This window comes from Bufo bufo, chromosome 3 (assembly GCF_905171765.1).
Source record: "Bufo bufo chromosome 3, aBufBuf1.1, whole genome shotgun sequence".
Lineage (NCBI taxonomy): Eukaryota > Metazoa > Chordata > Amphibia > Anura > Bufonidae > Bufo > Bufo bufo.
The window spans coordinates 602,234,003-602,256,941 of record NC_053391.1 but is presented as its reverse complement, the minus strand read 5'-3'; the positions used below and the strand labels follow the sequence as shown (position 1 = coordinate 602,256,941).

At 44.8% G+C, this 22,939-nt stretch overlaps 1 protein-coding gene across 1 annotated transcript in view; it reads right to left on the bottom strand.

Annotated features, from left to right (window-relative positions):
• The window catches only part of AGAP2 (ArfGAP with GTPase domain, ankyrin repeat and PH domain 2), a 366,570-nt gene extending 344,222 nt beyond the window's left edge, over positions 1-22,348 (bottom strand). The window contains exon 1 of the mRNA XM_040425945.1: positions 21,904-22,348. Within this exon, the coding sequence (XP_040281879.1) occupies positions 21,904-22,114 (211 nt within the window). The 5' untranslated portion in view covers positions 22,115-22,348. The remainder of the gene's footprint in view (positions 1-21,903) is intronic.
• Between the last annotated feature and the right edge of the window lie 591 nt (positions 22,349-22,939).

Genomic DNA, 22,939 nt, shown 5'->3' with positions numbered 1-22,939 from the left:
TCTTCTGTTCTTCAGGCGCGCTGCTACTGAGACCGACGGCGCATGCGCCGCCAGTACAAGCGCGGTCCCAGCGACTGAGCCGGGTGTCAGTTACACTACTTAGAGGAGGGGTTAGGGCAGGGGAGTTACAGCCTGGAGTGAGGGAAGGGTTACCCCCTTGACTTCTAGCGTGACTGCAGGTGCTGGAGACGAGGACTTTATAAGTCGTTTTTTTCATGAATATACATCCCAGGAAAGCGGGACAAGAATGCATTGAAACACAATGAGGATAATCTATAAGGTACTGGTAATAGTTTATTAAGTGAAATCCTGGTGAAAAGTTCGCTTTAATGATACTGTGTTGTGCATTATCTGAAAGTGGATTAACAGGCAATCCCTAGTTGCTGTAATCTCGCTTGAATATGTCATCTCATCTGCATATTATGCCAGATTCACTGCAGAATGTCCGACATATTCATTTATTAGGGCCCTATTACACGGGCAGATAGAGAAGATGATTGTCGAGAGGGGGAGACCGCTGCTATTACATGCGATCTCCTCCTCAGTATAGGGTCGGGCGATCGCTAATGCATCGCTCATCCCAATACTGTCTCATTGTTTGCCGGCAGCAGTGCGCCTATTACACCGTGCAATCTGCCGCCGGCAAACCAGGATTTTTTAACATGTTACAAGATCCAGATTACCTAATGAACAAGCGTTTGCTCATTCATCGGGTAACTGGCGGCAGTATTACACTGCCAGATGATCGCTAACGAGCCTTCATACGAATAATCTGCCCATGTAATAGGGCCTTTAGTCTATTGCTTACACTACAGTATTGTGCTAATATATTCTACATGTAGAAAATGTCCTGCACGTAGTCATATTAGCCTTTGGTCAGTCGCCTTCACAATATAGTTTCCCTATTAGGCCTTATTTTTTAAGCCGTGTTCCCATCACCGTTTAGTTTTACATTATTTTTATCCATCAGAAGAACAGAAAAAGGAAAAATAAAAAGCACGGATCCTTGGAGCATTCATTGTGCTTATTTTGCATCAATTTTAGCCATTTCCGCCTGAGATCTATTATTCTTCATCAGAGGAAAAGCGTAGGGCTCAGGGCCTATGTTAATCTGCCACTGGATGTGCTTTTATTTAGGAAGCTGTTGATGCAGCAACCGACCAAACGGGTACACTTCCAAAATGTCGTCAAGTGTGCCGACTGGGTGTTTGCATCAGCAGCTTTCTTAAAGCGGACCTCTCACCTCTCCTGACATGTCTGTTTTAGTAACTACTTTCATTTCTCATGTAATAACAGTTCTGGAGCTTCTATTCCTATGACTCTATGTTGTGCCGTTCCTTTATTATTCCTGTTAGAAGTTTACAAATAAATTGGCAGCAGTCTGCAGTAAAATCACTGCTGGGTGTTACCAGTAGCTGGTGTGTCTGACTCTGTCCAATCAGTGCTGCTACTGTCAGACTGTGCTGGGACCCCCCCCCCCCCCCCCTTCCCAAATGGTAACACCCATCTGTACCTCTACTGCTAGCTGCTGACAGAGAATTCATAAACTTCTAGTAGAAATAATGGAAGAATGGCACAACATAGAGCCATAAGAATAGATGCTGCAGAATTGTTATTACATGGGGAATGCATATAGTTACTAAAACAGACATGTCAGGAGAGGTGAGAGGTCCTCTTTAAAGGGGTTGTCATGTCATACATTGGAGGATATACCCCCAATGTCACCTCTGAGATCGTCACCTATCTTTAGAATGGTGCCCGCATAGTGAAGGAGGGCGCACTATTCATACACAGCCACCCTCCGTTCATTTCTATGGGAGTGCCGAGAACCATCTGCTTAGCAGATCCTTATTACAAACAGGCTAAGGCTACTTTCATATCTGCATTTTCCCTTTCCGCTATTGAGATCCGTCATAGGATCTCAATAGCGGGGGAAAACGCTTCCATTTTGTCCCCATTCATTGTCAATGAGGACAAAACTGAATGAAACGGAATTCACCAGTATGTTTGTTTGCGTCCCCATCGCGGACAGAATAATGCTGCAAGTAGCATTTTCCTGTCCGTGATGTGGTGCAGAGCAAGACGGATCCGTCATGACTCACAATGTATGTCAATGGGTACGGATCTGTTTTCTCGGACACAATAGAAAACGGATCTGTCCCCCATTGACTTTCAATGGTGTTCATGATGGATCCATCATGGCTATTTTAAAGACAATACAAGCAAATCAGTTCATAATAGATGCAGACGGCTGTATTATTGTGACTGAAGCATTTTTGCTGATCCATGACGGATCCAGCAAAAATGCTGGTGTGAAAGTAGCCTAAAAAACATAAGGCATCTGTCTGCATCCACTTTACATAGACTTCAATGTAGAAAAAAAACATACTCATCACTGTGAATAAATGTGTTCACATGTACAGCATATGTAACACCTCAGAGCGGTGTTACCACTTCAGCACCTTGCTACTGTCTTTATTGGTCTAACCTCATGTCATCTTATGCATTTATTTTCAGGTCCTCCACACTGTGCATTCCTAATCTGTTTGCAACTGTTATGTTCATGTAATGTACCTGCTTCACCAGCAGGTGGCAACAAACACGGCAGAGCTATACTTTGATAGAATGGAACCTTCCATTCCATTCTAACCCCACCCCCCTTCCTCTGGAGAGAAGTGGGCGAGTCCTACTTCCTGCAGGAAGGGTGGGGCAGAAGTTCTAGTCAGTTTAGCTTACCCCCAGCTAGAGAAGAGTGTGCAGGGGCACGTCTCTGCTGGACCTGCACACACCAGCCAGAGCACCTTAAGCTCTGCTGGCCATGAAGGCCAAAGCTTACAGCCTCAGGAGCCAGGAGAAGTGCAAAGTGAAGTGCAGCATACGTAAGAAGCTGAGTTATACAGCCAGCCTGTCAGTACAGCAGATTCAGAGAGAAACAGATATAGCAGAGTAGAGTTTGCCTGCCAGTTTCATTCTAAAGCCTGCTGAAACCAAGATAAAGCCTGAAATCTGTTTTGGAAAAACGTTTACTCAAGTAAAGCTGCCATTGAACTTCATCTCAAGGTCTGGACTCAAGTTCTTCCTTAATCCTTCAATTATTCCCTTTATTTATTGCTTCAGAGCCAAAGCCTGGGGTCCAGCCGTATCCAGGTAGGAGCACCATGACACACATAAAGAGACATTTTCGGCTGCACTATACCACTTAACCACTTTGCAATTCCTACACCATGGACGCGCGACATATAGAGGGCTGTAGGAGAAGGCCTCCCGTTGCAATTAGCATCACGAACAGGATTTACTTGCGTGCCTCTAAGCTACAGGCCTACAGAATTGTCAGGAAACCCCTAAAAATAACTTTAGTACGTTTATTGCGGAGCCACAGGTGCAGGATTGTGGGCGCCAGCTACCGAGGGGTTAATCCACCATCTTTGCCAGTGATGGCGTATGTTCTCCTTGTACCTCAAGAGCGGTAAAACAGGGAAACGCCCAGCCCAAGAGCGGGAAGCGACAGCCCTGCCCTCTGGGAACTGCCCAATGCAAGTGTAGGAAGTGAAGACTCCACCTCCAAGAGTATGCCCCTTTTACCAGAGTGTGCCGGAGAGACAGAGGAAGAGAAAATGGCACGTCCTCTGCGTCCCAACTGGGGTGAAATGGTGTGGGGTGACGAGCCCGAAGTGCAGGCTGCCCTGCAAGAAGTAAGACTCTCGCAAGTACAGCAGAACCCGGAGAGAAGGTCCGAGGTGTCCGCCGTGCCAGCTGGTGGGGTGGAGGTGGCTGGAGTATCCACTCCACCGCGCAGGAAGAGTGGGTCGTTCTCCCAGTTGAACCCGATGGTTCCGCTGGAAGTTACAGACCATGCCAAGACAATGTGGGATTACAAGAAAGCCATTGAGGACTGGTTGATCCATGTCCTAGACCACCCACCACCGGGGAATCCGAAGCTGGAGAGGCGCTGAGGGACCATCTTGTGCTTTTCCGTGGAATACGGATCCGGTTTCCTGGTGGATGACAAGAGCAGCGAAGAACTCTTCGTGGGACGCAGGTCGGTGAAACGCCCCTACCTGCCCCAGGCCCGTCATAGCTTATATGCAGGGGACCACGTGGAGTACACCCCCATTGGCTCCCTCAAGGGACCATTTGCCACTGGGGTGACCCTCCTGTCCAAACCCCTTGTCCCATTGCCAGTAGCTGAGTGCTGGCAGGAGGATCCAGCCGCCGCAGGCCGCGTGCGCTGCCTCCAGGAGACCGTGGAGGGAGTCCTCCGCTTCCAAGAAAAGGCAGAGCCCCAACCGGACATTCTGATCCCGGCTCTACACCCGCCTCCAACTCTCCAGCTGGGATGACTGACAACTACCGCTTTCTCCTATAATCCGACGGTGGTTAACTACCTGCTGCCCTGGAAAATGGTGTCCGCTGCAGCAGGAGGTTCTCGGGCTCCATCACCACCGTTGGAGATTAGTTGGCCACAGCCCCTACAGCCGGAGATCCTGAGCTCCACTGCCCTGGCTGGACGTTCCGGCAACATTAAACAGTAGTTGCAGCCTTAGCCAGTGTGACCACCCGGTCAGTACCAGAAACCTCAACTAGAGGTCAGTGGCTCCACCACCGCAGCCAGCTTGTCATACAAGAGGCAGGAGCTCCCTCTGATGAGCTTCAGCAGCTCCAGCAGTGAAAAGGACTTCAGGTACCTTCTCTAAGGAGCCCCTCCATGGAATAGAAACATCCATTGGACAATGGGAGACACATCATCTATGTTTTTTTGAAGGGTGAGGACTTAATGGCCATTCTGTTTGTTTTGTTGCCCTTGTTTGGCCCTCATCTGGATGGACATGGATTGTCAGGACTCCCCCCATCTGCAAAATAGTCCCAAGTTGCGCATGTCTGCGCCAATTCCTTTATTTTTTTTTCCCTTCTCAGGTTAAGTGGGAACCCCCCTTGCTTAAAGGGTTCTCATCATAATTGCTGCTATTCTATGTATACCCCATTTGGATTACAAATATTGACTTTACTACCTCATGTGGATTACAAATGACTCTTGCACTACTTGTTCCAGTTTGGTGCACTTGACAAGCCAAACACTTAAGGAAAAGACTCTAATGTGAATTTGATTGCATTATATATTTGTACTATTTTTGCACTAATGTTTTACCATTTCAGCAACGTTTAAGCACTTTTGCCCATTGTCTGGACTCTATTACGGGTACCACAATGTGATCCTACGCACATTTAACCCCTTACTGCATTATCACGTACATGTACGTGGGGCAATGTGGTGCTTTACCGTGTTCCCACGTGCATGTACGTGATGCAATTAAACTGTCAGCGCACGGAGCGATGCGCTGACAGTTCAGTTTTGCTGGCACACGGGGGTTGCCAGGCAACCAGTGACGCTGGCAGGGAGCGAATCGCAATGCTCCCCGGCCGGCGATCGCTGTGATTGGTTCATTACTGCAGATGGACCAATCACAGCGCATTGACGCGATTTAGGGAGGTACTGTGTGTACTCCTTCTCTGATCATCCCAATTCCTGTCAGGAAAGCGATCAGAGAAGGAGCTTTGTCAGAATCCACTCACCACAAACGTTATAACCCCTTTTAACCCCATTCAGTGCCGAATTGCCACTCTTCTGTGCCTCAATCAATGACACAGATCAGTTCTGTGCCTCATCTGTCAGCCTGTCATCATCAGTTCTGTGAATCATCCCCTGCCTCACACATAATTAACCCCTTCAGTGCCGATTTGCCACTCTTCTGTGCATGTCACTCCAGTCTGTCTGTCTGTCTGTCAAGACACCTGTCACTCCAGGCTGTTCGTCAAAACACCTGCCACTCCAGCCCATCCGTCAAGACACCTGTCACTCCAGTCCGTCCGTCAAGACACCTGTCACTCCAACCTGTCTGTCAAGACACCTGTCACTCCAGCCTGTCCGTCAAGACACCTGTCACTCAAGTCTGTCCATCCATCAAGACACCTGTCACTCCAGCCTGTCCGTTTGTCAAGACACATGTCACTCCAGCTTGTCCGTCCGTCAAGACACCTGTCACTCCAGCCTGTCCGTCAAGACACCTGTCACTCCAGTCCGTCCGTCAAGACACCTGTCACTCCAACCTGTCTGTCAAGACACCTGTCACTCCAGCCTGTCCGTCAAGACACCTGTCACTCAAGTCTGTCCATCCATCAAGACACCTGTCACTCCAGCCTGTCCGTTTGTCAAGACACATGTCACTCCAGCTTGTCCGTCCGTCAAGACACCTGTCACTCCAGCCTGTCCGTCAAGACACCTGTCACTCCAGCCTGTCCGTCAAGATGTAAGCCGTGTACCGGGGTGGGCTCCCCAGAATACAGCGAAGTCACAGACAAGGAAAACGACACTGACACCAGCCTACTATGCAAGAACAAAAACTTTACTTAGACAACGAGTAATAACATAAGCATCACCAAAACAATACAAACATGCATAGAAAAACGCTATATCCCCGGACCCACAGTCAATGTCCCTGCCCATTGGACGGGCCTAGCCAATGGCGGACACAGTAGAGCCTGCAAGTCGTGCTGTGCCGCTACAGAGGACACCCCTAGCCGATGGCAAACGCAGCAGAGCCTGCAAGTCAATAACTGCGCTGCAGTCCAGTACAGTACAGCCTAGCAAAATGATCTAATCCTAACTAACTAACTAATGCTAGGCCTAGGCTATTCGCTGTAACTTCAGGCGCCACACAATATAACAATCAGTAACCAGATGTACTGACCTGCGTCCGTTCTGGGCCCGAGGATGCAGCCTACCAGGGATGGCAGCCAACCTCTTAGCAACCCTGCGGCCTTGCTTGATGATGAGGCCTTCTGTCCACACACTGAACTGGTCTTCCTGGGACAACCTCTCTTTCAAAAAAAAAAAATGGATTCAGTCAGGGTATAACAGCTACTCTCCTTCTTCTAAGTGTTCATTAACTGCCAGACATCTGCAAGCCAGGATGGAATCGGATTAAGTCCCTCACAGCATAATCCTCCCACCATGCCAGATCAACACTTCCTGGTTCACTCACAGGCAGCAGCATGAGTCATCAACATGAGTCATCATCTGTTTTGCATATTCAAATCTCAGAGTGTGCTGGCTGTAGCTGCAAAACAGTGGCCTCTAGTGCCCGGAATGCCAAATGACAGTTCAAGTACAGATATGCAGAAATAGCTGTTTCACAATCTCGCAAAGACACCTGTCACTCCAGCCTGTCCGTCAAGACACCTGTAACTCCAGCCTGTCCGTCAAGACACCTGTAACTCCAGTCTGTCCGTCCATCAAGACACCTGTCACTCCAGCCTATCCGTCCATCAAGACACCTGTCACTCGAGCTTCCTGTCCGTCTGTTAAGACACCTGTCACACCAACCTGTCCGTCCATCAAGACACCTGTCACACCAGTCTGTCTGTCAAGACACCTGTCACACGCTCCCAAGTTACATTAAAAAAAATTAACCCTGTCACTACGTGTGCCATCCTCCTGTGTGTACATACTCGTGTCCTGTGCTTGAGTGGCACCATTCTATAAAATATAAGTCTCCTATGCCGCATGTGGATTTGTGCCACCTGTAATTGTTAAATAAGACATTAATTAACCCCTTTTCTGCCCCAATAAGGATATTGGCACTACTCTGTGCGCCAGACTAGACCCCTGTATAAAATTTTCAGCCTCCTGAGGCTCATCCCAGCCATCTGTGCTACCTCCAATAACTGCGAAGTGACTCAGGGAGTTTTTATCCTAAAGGATATACAGGATTTAAGTTTGCTGTTCAATAAAAAAAATAAAAAGACAAAAAGAAAGTGACTCTTCATGGATCCCCACAGATAACTATGTGCTCCAGGTGCCTGAATTTACAGCCACTCCAGGCATCAATGTAGATACCACAGGTTTCAGTGAAATTTATTTTTTCAAATTATTCTTCACTGATGACCTAATTAACTTGATGGTGGAACAAACAAATATATATGCAGAGCAATTTATTGCCTCCCATCCAGACAGTTATCTTTCAAGGCCTAACAAATAGACCCCTACTGACACGACTGAAATGCAAAAGTTTTGGGGACTTCTCCTAAGCATGGGCATTATAAAAAAAAAAAAACAATACGTTCATATTGGAACAAAGATATTCTTTATCACACCCCTCTTCACTGTTTTGCTATGCCCCGGGCCCGTTTCGAAGCTCTTCAAAGATTTCTACACTTCAGCAATAATAATGAATGCCCACCCCCAAGCGACCCCAGTTATGATATCTTTAAAATTAGGCCAGTGATTGACCACTACAATTCCAAATTTGTATATACCCCCCAAAATACCTCTCAGTGGATGAATCATTGGTCGACTTCAAAGGCCGGTTACATTTCCGCCAGTACCTGTCCAATAAAAGGGCTAGGTATGGTGTGAAGTTGTACAAGGCCTGTGAAAGTGTATCCGGGTATAAATTGCGCTTTCATATTTACGAGGGAAAAGATTCAAAATTGAGCCACCCGATTGTCCCCCGGTTCTGGGTATAAGTGGGAAGATAGTATGGGATTTAGTCCACCCCCTGCTGGACCACGGATACCATCTGTATTTGGACAACTTTTACAATAGTGTCCCTCTCCTGAAGTGCCTTGCTGCCAGAGGCATAGGCACAATTAGACGAAATCAAAAAGGGCTCCCTAAATCCTTTATAGATCAGACAGTGCGTCGTGGGGAAAGCAGGGCTGTTTGCTCAGAAAATTTGATGTTGCTAAAATACAAGGACAAACGGGATGTTCTTGTGTTAACTACCATCCATGCAGATCAGTCCACCCCAGTCCCAGTCCGAGGAACCACAGAGCAGAACACCAAGCCTGTGTGTATCTAGGATTACAACCAGTTCATGGGTGGAGTAAATCTTTCAGACCAGGTACTACAGCCCTACAGTGCCTTAAGAAAATCTAAGGTGTGGTACAGAAAATTTGCTGTGTACCTAACCCAAGTGTCACTATATAATGCCTTTGTCATCCACAGAACAGCTGGTCATGGGGGGACCTTCTTGGAATTTCAGGAAAAAAATAATAAAAAAAATAGATTTTTGGCGTTCAGGAAGGATAGGGCAGTATTTCAGTCAGCAGTGCTTCTGGGGTATCAAGATTAATACATGGGCAGCATTTCCCTGGAGTACTTTTCTCCACAGAAAAAAAAAAGGCGACCCCAAAAAAAGATGTTGAGTTTGCTCAGTTAAAGGGATTAGGAAAGACACCACTCACTACTATCAGACCTGCCCCTCTAAACCAGGCCTCTGCATTGGAGAGTGCTTTCAAGTTTATCACACCTCCACTGATATCCATTTAGTTGATTTCATTCATTTCTTAATTAATCCATGGAAAGACATTTTCAGTTTAGCAATTTTCCTTTTGGCAATCCAATAGGAGGACACGCAGGTACAAAGGGAGCAATACAATAACGAAGTCAAAACACAATCCGAGTCAGAAGCCAAGAGGTCACGTCAATTACAGGGAGGTCACAAGGTCGAGGTCAAACACAGTGCCGAGGTCAAAACACACATAGTACACGATATACACAATGCTGGTGACGGTAGCAAGACCAATCACAGGCAACCTGTGGCCAGCAGGCTGCCTGTTTAAATAATCCCTACAAGTGAGTCATGTGACGTGGCCAGCTTCACGTGACTCTGATTGCTCCTACACAGCTGAGCGCCGATTCATTAATATCGGTGCTCAGATCTCCTGCTTCTCGTTGTCTAGGGGACGGAGGACACCGGCCACGCTGAGGAGGCGTGCGCGGCCGGGTCCTCCCCGCCCCCTGGTCCCCATGGAGACGAGAACCCCAACCGCGTCCTCACTCTGCTGTATGCCCGGGATGCCTGTGGCGCAGCGAATGAAAAGTGCGTCGCTGGCTCCCCGTGACACATATACTGGGGTGCATTTTCTCATTTAACCCCTTGTGAAAGTGAAAAATTGGGGTCTGCTAGTAATTTTTCATTTTCAGAAATGTGTGCTTTGAAATCCTTTAACAAGTGTTTCTGCCTTCTGTGAGACACCTGTTTGCTGAAAAGTACCCTTTCCACCACTTAAAGGGTTTCTGTCACCACATTAAACCGTTTTTTTTATTTTTCTTTACTAATATTCCCTATAGTGCGATCTCATGATACATAGGCAAATTAATCATTTTGGTTCAGTAGAATTTGCTAAAAATCGATTTTTAAAATATGCTAATTACCTTGCTACCAGCAAGTAGGGCGGCTATTTGCTGGTAGCAGCCGCATCCTCCGATGGTAATGACGCCCCCTCGGCATGCTGATTGACAGGGCCAGGGAAGGGAATCGTTCTCTGCTGGCGCTGTTAGAATTTGAAATCTCGCGCCTGCGCCGTACCTGTCTTCAATCGGCGCAGGCGCACTGAGAGGCGGCCGCTCTCTCGACCGCTCCATCCTCAATGCGCCTGCATCGATGACGTCATCAAGTACACCCGGAAGAGATTTATTATTAATAATCGTTGGTGGTATAGTGTTAATAACTGTCATTTTTATAAAATTATTTATTCCCATTTCGTTGGTGGTTTTTGTGGCAGCATGCTTATTATGTACATACTTACCTGATTCGAGCATCCAGCGACGTCACCAGACTCTCCGCCTCCTTCCAGCGATGCCGGCGTCTTCTCTTCCGGGTGTACTTGATGACGTCATCGACGCAGGCGCATTGAGGATGGAACGGTCGAGCGAGCGGCCGCCTCTCAGTGCGCCTGCGCCGATTGAAGACAGGTACGGCCCAGGCGCGAGATTTCAAATTCTAACAGCGCCAGCAGAGAACGATTCCCTTCCCTGGCCCTGTCAATCAGCATGCCGAGGGGGCGTCATTACCATCGGAGGATGCGGCTGCTACCAGCAAGTAGCCGCCCTACTTGCTGGTAGCAAGGTAATTAGCATATTTTAAAAATCGATTTTTAGCAAATTCTACTGAACCAAAATGATTAATTTGCTTATGTATCATGAGATCGCACTATAGGGATTATTAGTAAAGAAAAAAAAAACAACGGTTTAATGGGGTGACAGAAACCCTTTAAAATGTTCGTACGGGGGTGGTCTTTCCAAAATGGGGTCACTTCTTAGGGTTTTTAATTTCTGGGGACCTCAGGAATCTTTTAAATGCGACATGGCACCTAAAATCAATGTCTGCCAAGTCAGGTCAGCAAAATCCATATTTTGCTGTTTGACTCTAGAGCCCTGCTGTGCATCCATACATCATTTTTTGAGCACATATGGGGTGTTGCCATATTCGGGGGGGAATGGGGAACAAAATGTGGGGTGAATTATATCCTGTTACCCTTTGGGAAAGTAAAAAATGTGGGTGTAAAGCAACTTTTTCAGGAAATTTTTAAAATTTTTCCTTTTCACAGCCAAGTGTTTCCTAATTCTGTGAAACACCTGATGGGTCAAAGTGCTCACTACACACCTCAAAATATTCCTTGAGGGGCTTAGTTTCCAGAAAGGGGTCACTTTTGGGGGGTTTCCACTGTAGGGACACCTCAGGGTGTCTTCATATGCGACAGAGCTCCCAATTGCCATTCCTGCTAAATCCGCTTTCCAAAAGCCATATGATGCTCCTTCCACTCTGAAGCCTGCTGTGCGCCCATACATAATAGTTTGAGCACATATGGGGTGTTTCCGTATTCGGAGGGAAATGGAGAACAAAATGCGTGGTGCATTTTGTCCTGTTACCCTTTGGGAAAGTGAAAAATATGGGTGTAAAGCAACTTTTTCTGGAAAAAAATTAAATTTTCCTTTTCACAGCCAAGTGTTTCCTAATTTTGTGGAAACGCCTGATGGGTCAAAGTGCTCACTACACACCTCAAAATATTCCTTGAGGGGTCTAGTTTCCGGAATGGGGTCACTTTTTGGAGGTTTCCACTGTAGGGCCAAGTCAGGGGTGTCTTCATATGCGACATAGCTCCCAATTACCATTCCAGTTAAATCTGCTCTCCAAAAGTCATATGGTACTCCTTTCACACTGAAGCCTGCTGTGTGCCCATACATCATTTTTTAAAAATCACAAATGGGGTGTTGTCATATTTAGGGGGAAATGGGGAACAAAATGTGGGGTGCATTTTGTCCTGTTACCCCTCATAACTGAACTGGTCCTGAAAAAGTTGGGTTTTGGAAATTTTCTAAAAAATGTTAAGATTTTCTTCTAAACTTCTAAGCCTTCTAACGTCGCAAAAAAATAAAATGTAATTTTCAAAATTATCCAAACATGAAGTAGACATATGGGGAATGTAAAGTGATAACTACAGTATTTTTGGAGGTATTACTACCTATTCAACTCCAACATTAAACAAATCGCAGCCAATAATGTGTGATAATACAACAACCACCACTTTGAGAGCACACATATTCAAAATATCAAATTTTATTATATACCATGATTACACTATAGACACAATAAAACCCATAAGGGACAGATTATGCAGGAGAGAATATGGAAACAATGTGTGTCCCCCGATTACACTGAATTGGTAAGGACACAAAGGCTACAACAACAAATTATAACCATCATGGTTAAGTAACAAACACTGCCCGAATCCTACACCCACCCAGCATCCATCAATAACACTCCATCTAAGAGGGCACAATGCCTAACTGTGTAGTCGAGACAAGTGCCTGCATCCCCGACCGGGAATGCTAACAAGTCCCCAACATAATATTACTCTTGAGCAGCCTAATAACATACACATACATGGACACAGCTGTGGGGATACCAACCAGCGATCAGGAGACACACCACCCCGACGTACATTTTGCCGTCGCTTCCTCTTGGGACCCCTCTAAGGTTTTTTCCCTTTTCACATACTTAAAGGCTATGTACCCCTTTGGAGGCAATTTTTGTTTATGATTGCATTTTACTCATTTTTGGCTAAAAAACATATTTTCGATTGGCCATTATTAAAAATATTGAGCCGTTCTGTCACTAAGGGTTAACTGTTTTTCTAACTGTGTGACTGGTACTCTCACTTTCACTTTGTGCTGGTTATTTAATAACCCTTATCTCTAAACTAATAAGAGGTCATAAAAGCTTATTTAAGCCACATTCTTATCTGTAAGATGAGGATTGAGCTTTAATGAGTGTTTATAATGTCAGAGAGCAGAGACAAGGAGTCCCTCTGCAAATTCACAGGCTGCTACTGCAGCATCTCAGCTATGTACACAAAAAAGGATTCCATATTTTTAATAATGACCAATTGAAAAAATAATTTTTAGCACAAAATAAGTACAATGCAATAATAATTTACATAGCCTTTAAGGTTTGTTACAGAGCTGTATCTTGACATAGTGGCCACTTTATATGGTGGATCTGGTGATCTCTAAAATTGGGACACCCCTTTGCTTCGTTTTCCTTCCCTGGAGGGATATCTGGCTTTCACTGTGTTGAAGACCCATAACTGGGGCTCCACAGTTATTATGCACATTACTGTTTAAATGAGGCTCTGCAGTATTTTTTGTAGCTGGTCTCCCCAATATCAGCTATTGTTTTTATTGTTTTTTTCTAAAATGTAGAATGAGAGCTGTAGTAGATCCAACAATATCTCCAAAATCTATGGCTGGCAATAAGGTCTTTGCAACTTGTCTGTAATTCTCACCTGAGGGGTCCAGAATTAAGATGGGCCATGTCAAAGTGTGGAAGGGTGTATTAGCAATGTCCCTCTCACTGCAGTAAAGTCTTTATCAGCCTTAAAGGGACCTGTCATCGGGATTTTGGGTATAGAACTGAGGACATGGGTTGCTAGATGGTCGCTAGCACATCCGCAATACCCAGTCCCCATAGCTCTGTGTGCTTTTATTGTGTAAAAAAAACAACTATTTGACACATATGCAAATTAACCTGAGATGAGTCAGAGCTTGAAAATATGACTCTTCTCTGGTCACACAAGTAAAATATGACTCTTTTATGTTAATTTGCATATGTATCAAATGTTTTTTTTTACACAATAAAAGCACACAGAGCTATGGGGACTGGGTATTGCGGATGTGCTAGCGGCCATCTAGCAACCCATGTCCTCAGCTCTATACACAAAATCCCGGTGACAGGTTCCCTTTAAACAGCAAATACCTTACTGACTGACTCCAATGCTCGGACATGCAGATTCTGGACCTTCTAATTCTTTTTCTCTCTTTTTGCGGGACTTTAAAGTAGAGATGGATTTCTAATGCAAATTTCTAAGAAGTAAGTATATGTAGCTTCTCTCACTTCTTCAGCTTATACTTGTGTGAACGAGGGTTGGTCCTAAGTCCATCACTTAGCTTGATACAAGGATCGCTAACCCTGACTGATCCATGCAGAGCTATACTGGGTTATAATATATCAGAACATTATATAAGAAACAATTTGCAAGTACCCTATTCTGGGGTTCTGCATCAGCAGCAGGGAGTTCAGAGGTAATAGTAACACAAAGCGCCCAAGAGGACACAAAAGCCCCTTTGCCATGTAAAAATAGAGCAGTATTATAAATGACACAAGACAGGTGGGGACCTTGTTACAAATTTTTGCCTTGGGTTCACTATATACAGTACTTCTGATCTAAAGTCAATATCCATTTTTGGCCACAATACTAGCACATAATATAGTAACCAGATTAAAGCTAGTTTCTGATTAGGTCCCGAGAAGCCATGCTAATTTGCAATGTACATGATGGAGTGAGAGAACGAAAACGCAGTATCCCACTACGTGATGATCTTTTTATGGATGCAAAGCCTAACCCAAGGTTAAATAAAATGCACATTCACCATCATCATTTAATACAACCGGTCTTCAGAGAAAGCTGGACTAATATTCTCCAATCCTTCAATCCCGGCAGAAGCGCAGTCAGCATTTTGTGAAGTTTAAGTACTCAGTTCTGATTTAAATAGAGGTAATTTTCATCAGTACAAGACATAAGGCTCTTAGTCTTCAGTGGCAGTAAGGAATCCACCAGTCTGAAGAGTCAATCAATTTCACTAACTTTAATATAACCCAGAAAATGCAGAATGTACGTTCTGTAAAAACTTTAATTTTTTTTTTCATTTTTTTCATTTTATGTTCTGGTTTTAAAGTGGAGCTGCAGTAATAATACTGGTATAATGTCATGTACAGAAATGAATCAATAAGGCCCCCTTCACAGAAGTTCGGGCTTGGGATCAGTGTTCTGTAGATTGTATTATTTTCCCTTATAACATGGTTATAAGGGAAAATAATAGCATTCTGAATACAGAATGCATAGTAAAATAGCGCTGGAGGGGTTAAAAAAAAATATAAATTTTACTCACCTTAATCCACTTGATCGCGGAGCCGGCATCTCCTTCTGTCTTCATCTTAGCTGTGTGGAGCAACAGGACCTGTAGTGACGTCACTCCGGTCATCACATGATCCATCACCATGGTAAAAGATCATGTGATGACCGGAGTGACGTCACTACAGGTCCTGTTGCTCCACACAGCTAAGATGAAGACAGAAGGAGATGCCGACTCTGCGATCAAGTGTATTAAGGTGAGTTAAATTATTTATTTATTTATTTTAACCCCTCCAGCGCTATTTTACTATGCATTCTGTATTCAGAATGCTATTATTTTCCCTTATAACCATGTTATAAGGGGAAATAATAATGATCGGGTCTCCATCCCGATCGTCTCCTAGCAACCATGCGTGAAAATCGCACCGCATCCGCACTTGCTTGCGGATGCTTGCGATTTTCACGCAACCCCATTCACTTCTATGGGGCCTGCGTTGCATGAAAAACGCAGAATATAGAGCATGCTGCGATTTTCACGCAACGCACAAGTGATGCGTGAAAATCACAGCTCATGTGAACAGCCCCATAGAAATGAATGGGTCGGTATTTAGTGCGGGTGCAATGCGTTCAACTCACGCATCGCATCCGCGCCGAATACTCACCCGACACGAGCGAGTTTTCCACATGGGTGCAATGCGTGACGTGAACGCATAGCGCCTGCACTGAATCCTGACCCATTTACTCATCAGTTCTGTGTTGCTTGAAAAACGCAGCATGTTCTATATTCTGCTTTTTTCACGAAGCCCTGGCCCCATAGAAGTGAATGGAGCTTCAGTGAAAAACGCATTGCATCCGGAAGCAAGTGCGGATGCAGTGCGTTTTTCACTGATGGTTGCTAGGAGATGTTGTTTGTAAACCTTCAGTTTTTTTATCACCCACGTGAAAAATGCATCAAAACGCATTGTACTCGCGCGGAACGCGGAATTGCAGACAAAACTGACTGAACTTTCTTGCAAAATGGTGCGAGTTTCACTGAAAGCACTCTGAACGCATCCGGAACTAATCCGTCACGCTCATGTGAATGGGGCCTATGTAGCATCTCCATTGTAAAAGGTCACCTTCTTCTGACCTCTAGAATACCGGTCTATAGACCTGGACAAAATCTCCTTGGGTTATATGTGTAGCACCTCATACCTGAGCATACTACGATAGTAATGATATGTAATGTAACGCTTTATAATGTTCATGTTATGTCACACTTCATGCTATACACCTTGTACACCAGCAGATGGGCTATAGTGTGTGACAACAGGAATGGGACTTACCATCTCATTCCTCCCCTCTTGGTAGGAGTGGGCTGGTCTGACTTCCTGCCAAGGGAGGGGCAGAGCTAGTTATAGTTAATCGGAGAGAAGAGAGTGAGGATGTAGGGAGCATGTGATCCCAATTTCCTTTCAATGGGAATATACTTTTTGGGTATGACAAAAATATGAATGTATATGAATCCACGGCAAAATCCACATGGGTTACATATGCAGCGAGCCCTTGTAGAGCTGGAGCAGAGGATGGGAGTGGTAGTGGCTCTGACAATAGTATTGTAGGCCATTGCTCTCTAGGAACAGTGCAATGAGAGGAGGGTACACCCGTTTTTCCTTCAGGTAAGTCTGTAGTTTTGGGTGCCCTTGATGTTGATGCTAGTATGGGTGCTTGGCACAAGGTATAGTAGAGTAATTGCCAACATATGTGTGGTAGGAGTTAAGAAACCAGGCCAGAAGTAGTAGAATAAATATCTTGTTTTACATGAGTACAAAATAGGAGTTGTAGTACATCCAGCAATAATCTGTACACAGTGCAAATCCTTTTCCCAGATGGTGAGGCATGGAGGCTGGCACAGTGGCAAGTAATGGCACTCTTGGTATGCAGTCTTACTAAAGCCTCTCTCCCTAGAATCTCTGGCTGGTAACTATAATCTGGCAATCATGGCTGCATGCAGGTCTTTAGAGGAATGTCTGGCCAGGACTTGCTTAAGTGTGGTGGGTGTCTTAACTGTAATCCCTCACAAGCAGAAAAGTCTGGTTAGCTGTAGTCATAGGTTACCTTGCTGACTTCTTAAGTACTCACTTGGCCATGCAGAATCTAAGTTCCTGCCTTTCCTTCTTTCTCCCCTTCTTGCTGCAGCAGAAGCAGTAAATGTCACAGAGATCTGTTAGTCTCTGGATTCAGTGTAGGAGCACACTTGTTTCCTCCCTCCCCACTCACTAGACTAATCCACCTGTAAGCATAGCATAACATCACATTAAATAACACTACGAACAAACCATTTGCAAATACCCACTGTAATGGGGTACTGCGCATACAAATCTGGCTATGGATTTGCAGCGGATTTCACCCTCTTTTATGGCAAAGGGTAAAATCTGCAGCATAAACTGACATAAATGCGTGCCTCAGGTGAAGTTATGTATGTATTCCATTACAGAATATTTGCAGAGTGTGGATAAAGTGTTTAAATCCACTTTGAAACTGTAAATTCTGTGGATTTTCTACCCGCAATTCTACATAGAAAATCAACACCATATGCTGTACGCCACAGTGTAGTTATCAGTTGTGTCTTATAGGCAGTGAACCATAGCAACCAATCAGATTCCATCTTTCATTTTTCAGAGCTCCTTTCGAAAAAATGAAAGACTCATTCTGATTGGTTGATATAAGTTACTAAGCCAGTTTTCCCTTTGCACCAGTTTTGATAAATCTTCCCAAAAATGTCTTGCATAGAACTCTTTCAGAAAGATACAGGAATGAGATCTGGCTATTATTTGCAGTTGCATGGAATATGAACTTATCAGAGTCTGTACAGTGGTGTGAATTGAATTGCTCAACAATGCAGATCTTTGTTCTGCTGCTGGAAATTTTACTTGCTGGCACAACATAAGCTGTCATGGACACCGTGGCAGAGCATTGCCATAGCCCAGAGGCAGTCATTCCAGTACAACCCAGAACAGGCTTTACGTATATGTGTATAAAGTAAAGTACGGTCATGCTTCTCACAGTGATGGAGTAGGTATTTGTGTCGCAATAGCTCCTGTTTAAAGGGGTTTTCCAGGACTTAAAGGGCTTGTCTAGGATCACTATGTTTCATTTTTTCAGTGCGACCTGAGAAGAGAGCTATACTTACCTGCTCCCCGCCACTTCATTCAGGCTCTGTGGCTCCAGGGCTGTTTTCTCCAGACAGCATGCAAACTGAATGGATGAGGCCATGTGCGCCGCTGCAGCCAATGACTGTCCTCAGCGGTGACGTGTTCCACAAGCAGCATGTGACCTAGCAGTAGTCTGACTTTTGACACAACAGTCGATCAGCTGTTTTAAGAGAATACTGTTAGCACTGCGGCCTCTTCATAGTTTACGTGCTACTTGGGGACATGTCACCTCAGAGGCCAGTCATTGGCTGCAGTTCAGGAAGTTTACATGCAGGGATTGGAAGCCCGATGAAGACAGCCTGGGAGCCAAGGAGCCTGAACAGAACAGCAGCGAGCAGTTATAGGGGTTGTCTGGGTTCAGAGCTGAACCCGGACCTAACCATATTTTCACACAGGCAGCCCCCCTAATATGAGCATTGGAGCATTTTATTCTCCGATGCTCTCCTTTGTCCTGTACTGAATCATTTTATGGAGATCTGGTCACGTACCGGGCACTCCATAGGGACTGCAAGGAAGAGGCAGGCCCATCAGAGCCGATGACGTCACTGAATACACTGGTAGGCGAAAACCTTCACCTAGCAGTGTGTTGAGGTAAACAAAGAAGCCCTTGTACTGCGCGATCAGGGCAAAGGAGAGCATCGGAGTATGATATGCTCCGATGCTCATATTAGTGGGGGCTGCCTGGGTGAAAATATGGGTATGTTCTGAACCCGGACAACCCCTTTAAGTATTGCTCTCTTAACTCATTCAACTAATAACCTATACTCAGGATAGGCCTGTGATGTCTAACCTCCGGCACACCAGCTGTAAAACTACAACTCCCAAGATGTAGACTTGCTTGGCTGTTCTCAGAACTCCATAAAAATCAATGATGCATGCCAGGAGTCGTAGCTTCACCACAGCTGAAGGTTAGCCATCACGGGGATAGGTCATCAATATCAGATCAGTAGGCGTCTGACACCTGGAACTCCCACCAATTAGTTGGGCATGCACTGTAGCCTCTTCTTCTGGCCTGAGATGGCCTGTTTGTTGGTCACATGGACGTTCTGCCAATGAGTGGTGTTGAGCTGCAATACCACGCACAGGTACTACACATTGTATGCCGCTGTGCCTGGTAGATTTTTAGCATCCCAGCCCCTTCAGACAGCTAATGTATTCTACTTCCTGCCCCAGATCTTTATCTTGCTCTCAGTTTGAACTTCACTCTCCCAGTCAGACCATCACTGCAGCCAGAGAGAGCCCCTGTAACGTTACATTACCCTACTTCGTGAGATTTCCCTACCTCCTAACTTCCGGTCGCACTGCTAATGACGTGAGGAGGCGTTCTTGAGTTTTGACGATCTGCGCATGCGCAAACGGACAGTTTATGGAAAATCTCAGCGGAGTTCATCTGCACACCGGGACACTGCGCCGGAGAACCTCAGTAGGGAAAAATTACGGCCCAGTGCGCAAGCGCGGCTAACTCCAGAGGATCCATACGATCTCCGCGCCTGCGCAGCGTGGGGGTAGGGAGATCTCATGGCCATATTTTCTGTTAAAGGGAACCTGTCACCGGCATTTTGTGTATAGAGCTGAGGACATGGCCCGCTAGATGGCCGCTAGAACATCCGCAATACCCAGCCCCCATAGCTCTGTGTGCTTTTATTGTGTAAAGAAAACGATTTGATACATATGCAAATTAACTTGAGAGGAGTCCGGTACATGAGATGAGTCAGGGACAGGACTCATCTCAGGTTAATTTGCATATGTATCAAATAATTTTTTTTACACAATAAAAGCACACAGAGCTATGGGGACTGGGTATTGCGGATATTCTAGCGGCCATCTAGCAACCCATGTCCTCAGCTCTATACACAAAACCCCGGAGACAGAATCCCTTTAAATAAATATTTATTTAACAGAAAATATGGCCATGAGATCTCCCTAGGCAATGTGTGGATAAATTTATAGATAAATAATTATGGATTCATAAATATATATATATATATATTTAACAGAAAATATTGCCATGAGATCTCCCTACCCCCACACTGCGCAGGCACGGAGATCGGATGGATCTTCTGGAGTTAGCCGCGCTTGCGCACTGGGCCGTAATATTTCCCTACTGAGGCTCTCCGGCGCATGCGCAGTGTCCCGGTGTGCAGCTGAACTCCGCTGAGATTTTCCATAACTGTCCGTTTGCGCATGCGCAGAGCGTCAAAACTGAGGAACGCCTCCTCACGTCATTAGCAGTGCGACCGGAAGTTAGGAGATAGGGAAATCTCACGAAGTAGGGTAATGTAACGTTACACCCCCCCTGTAGTAGTAACCCAATTAAATCATCACACATTAGACTAATCAATTGCAATGCTCTTTTCTGTGGGCTCTTTATCTTATCTAGGCCTAAGAAGAGAACAATAGAACTGCCATACTGCTATAACGCCTTTCCCTCACAGCAGCAGTAAACTAATGATGGGTTTATTATCTATATAGGAGTTTTAGCTCTCTGTGTTGACCGCTACAGAAGAACATTATTTTGTCATTGCCAATGGCACAGTGCTGCCGAAATAAAAAAGGGCAAAAATCTGAAAAAAATTATTTTCTATAAATATTGAGTTAAAAATATCCCTATCTGAGGGATGTGTCCCTTTAAATGAAAGTCAATGAAGAATTCCAAATCTTAGTGCACACATCATGTACTTCTGCAGCTGTTTTAACCTGTTTATGGCAAAGCAGCCCCTAATGACCAGACTTGAGTTACCAAAATTTGCTAGGCGTCAGTGAGAGGACTATAAATTTTTCTTTTCATCAGCAGTACAAATGACTTCCCCCCTTTTTTTAATTACTTACATACACTGCACCATTTCCATGTAAAAAAAATAAAAAATACATATTTTCAAGATTTATACATTTTACAGGGAGCTAGATTTTTTAAATAATTATTTCTTTGTACATTGTACACAAATATCACATATATAAACCAAAGTACAGTATGTGTCCCTGAAATCAAGTCTGCTCGTTTCTCATTATCTGATATTTATTTTGATGTATGATATACTGTATGTAGGTTCTCCTTATTGGGAGGATTAACCGTAGCCCTCACTGAAGCCTCCACCCTATACACGGTACTCCATGAGCGTTGTGCATATACTGTAATCAATGAGAAGGTAGGAGCCATAAGAAGCCGCTTCAATGGAGAGTCTGGCACCCACTGACAGATGTCTCTCCGTTCCTGTGGATGCACAATCGCTTCAGTAGCAGCTAACGTGACTTGACATTTCTATACATCCATACAGAGATAAACGAAGACCACCAAGATGTATACAGCCGATCAGTGGTCAACATGTTGGATCCTAGTAGGGTCTTAGAATGTCCCATTCCTGGTCTTGTCTAGGGATTAGTTTCCCAATCACGAAGGTGCAGATGTCACACGAATACATGTAGGCAAAGTGGAAAAGTAATGCAGTCGCCTTACCTTGTAAGCAGTTCAGAGAAACCATCAAGTTGGCTTTCAGTTGCTGATCACTCACATTTTCCACCAGTTTTTGGAGTCTGTTGAGCTGGGCTTTGGCCACATTATGTCTCTTTACCTCTCCACGAATAGCCACTGAGTTCTGGTGCTTCGCAGTACTTGTCCTGAAACTCCCCTGTGTCCCATCTCTGCTTCTTCCAAACTCGCCACTCATCCCCTGTGATGTTCCCACTACGTGTGCACATGAATAACACCTTTGAAAATAAGTCACTTGGAGAAGCGGTCCATTTGTCTTTTCGTGCGAGAGTTCTTCAAGTGAAGTTTCCCGTAGCTCCTTCACAATTGAATTGAGTATTTTTGTGGGTTTCGTGCTGTCAGTATGCTCCTCTCGCTGTCAGACGCTGCATCTCCTCTCTTCACATGTGCACTTCCTGGACTGACAGGAAAGTTTCAGATGTGCTTCTATGCTGCCTGACACTGTCCCTCCCAGACATTACGTTCACAGCCTAAACATGAATGATGGGTTTAACTCTCTTAAGTTGCCCTCAAGGCCTGAAGGTAAAGTCCTGAAGAGAGTCAAGTTTTTGCTTTTGTTGAAAGATTCATCTACTAGATATTACAGTGCAAAGACAGAGGAAGCTGTAACGTATATATTATCCGAAACTGAGCTGCAAGATAGTATGCAGGAAGTAGATAACCACGAACCCAACCTAGCAATGAATCCTATTGTACAATGAGTGCTGCTACCACATCATCTCTCGTTACACTTTTACACAAGGCCCAGACGACAGCTTACAATGTACGTACTTAAAAACATTAAATCTGAATTGTAAAAAAAAAACTGGAAAGACTTATTTAGAGCTATAGTTTATAAAAATTTTAATGAAAAAAAAAAGAAGAAAAGAAATAAGATATTTAAAAAAAATATTATAATTTTTTGCATAAATATATCCAACCTAACAGGTAGATACATGTACAGCAACAAAGCAGTAGTGATTTCAAGCAGACCCCTTTGCCTGCAGGGTCCTTCTGTCTATAA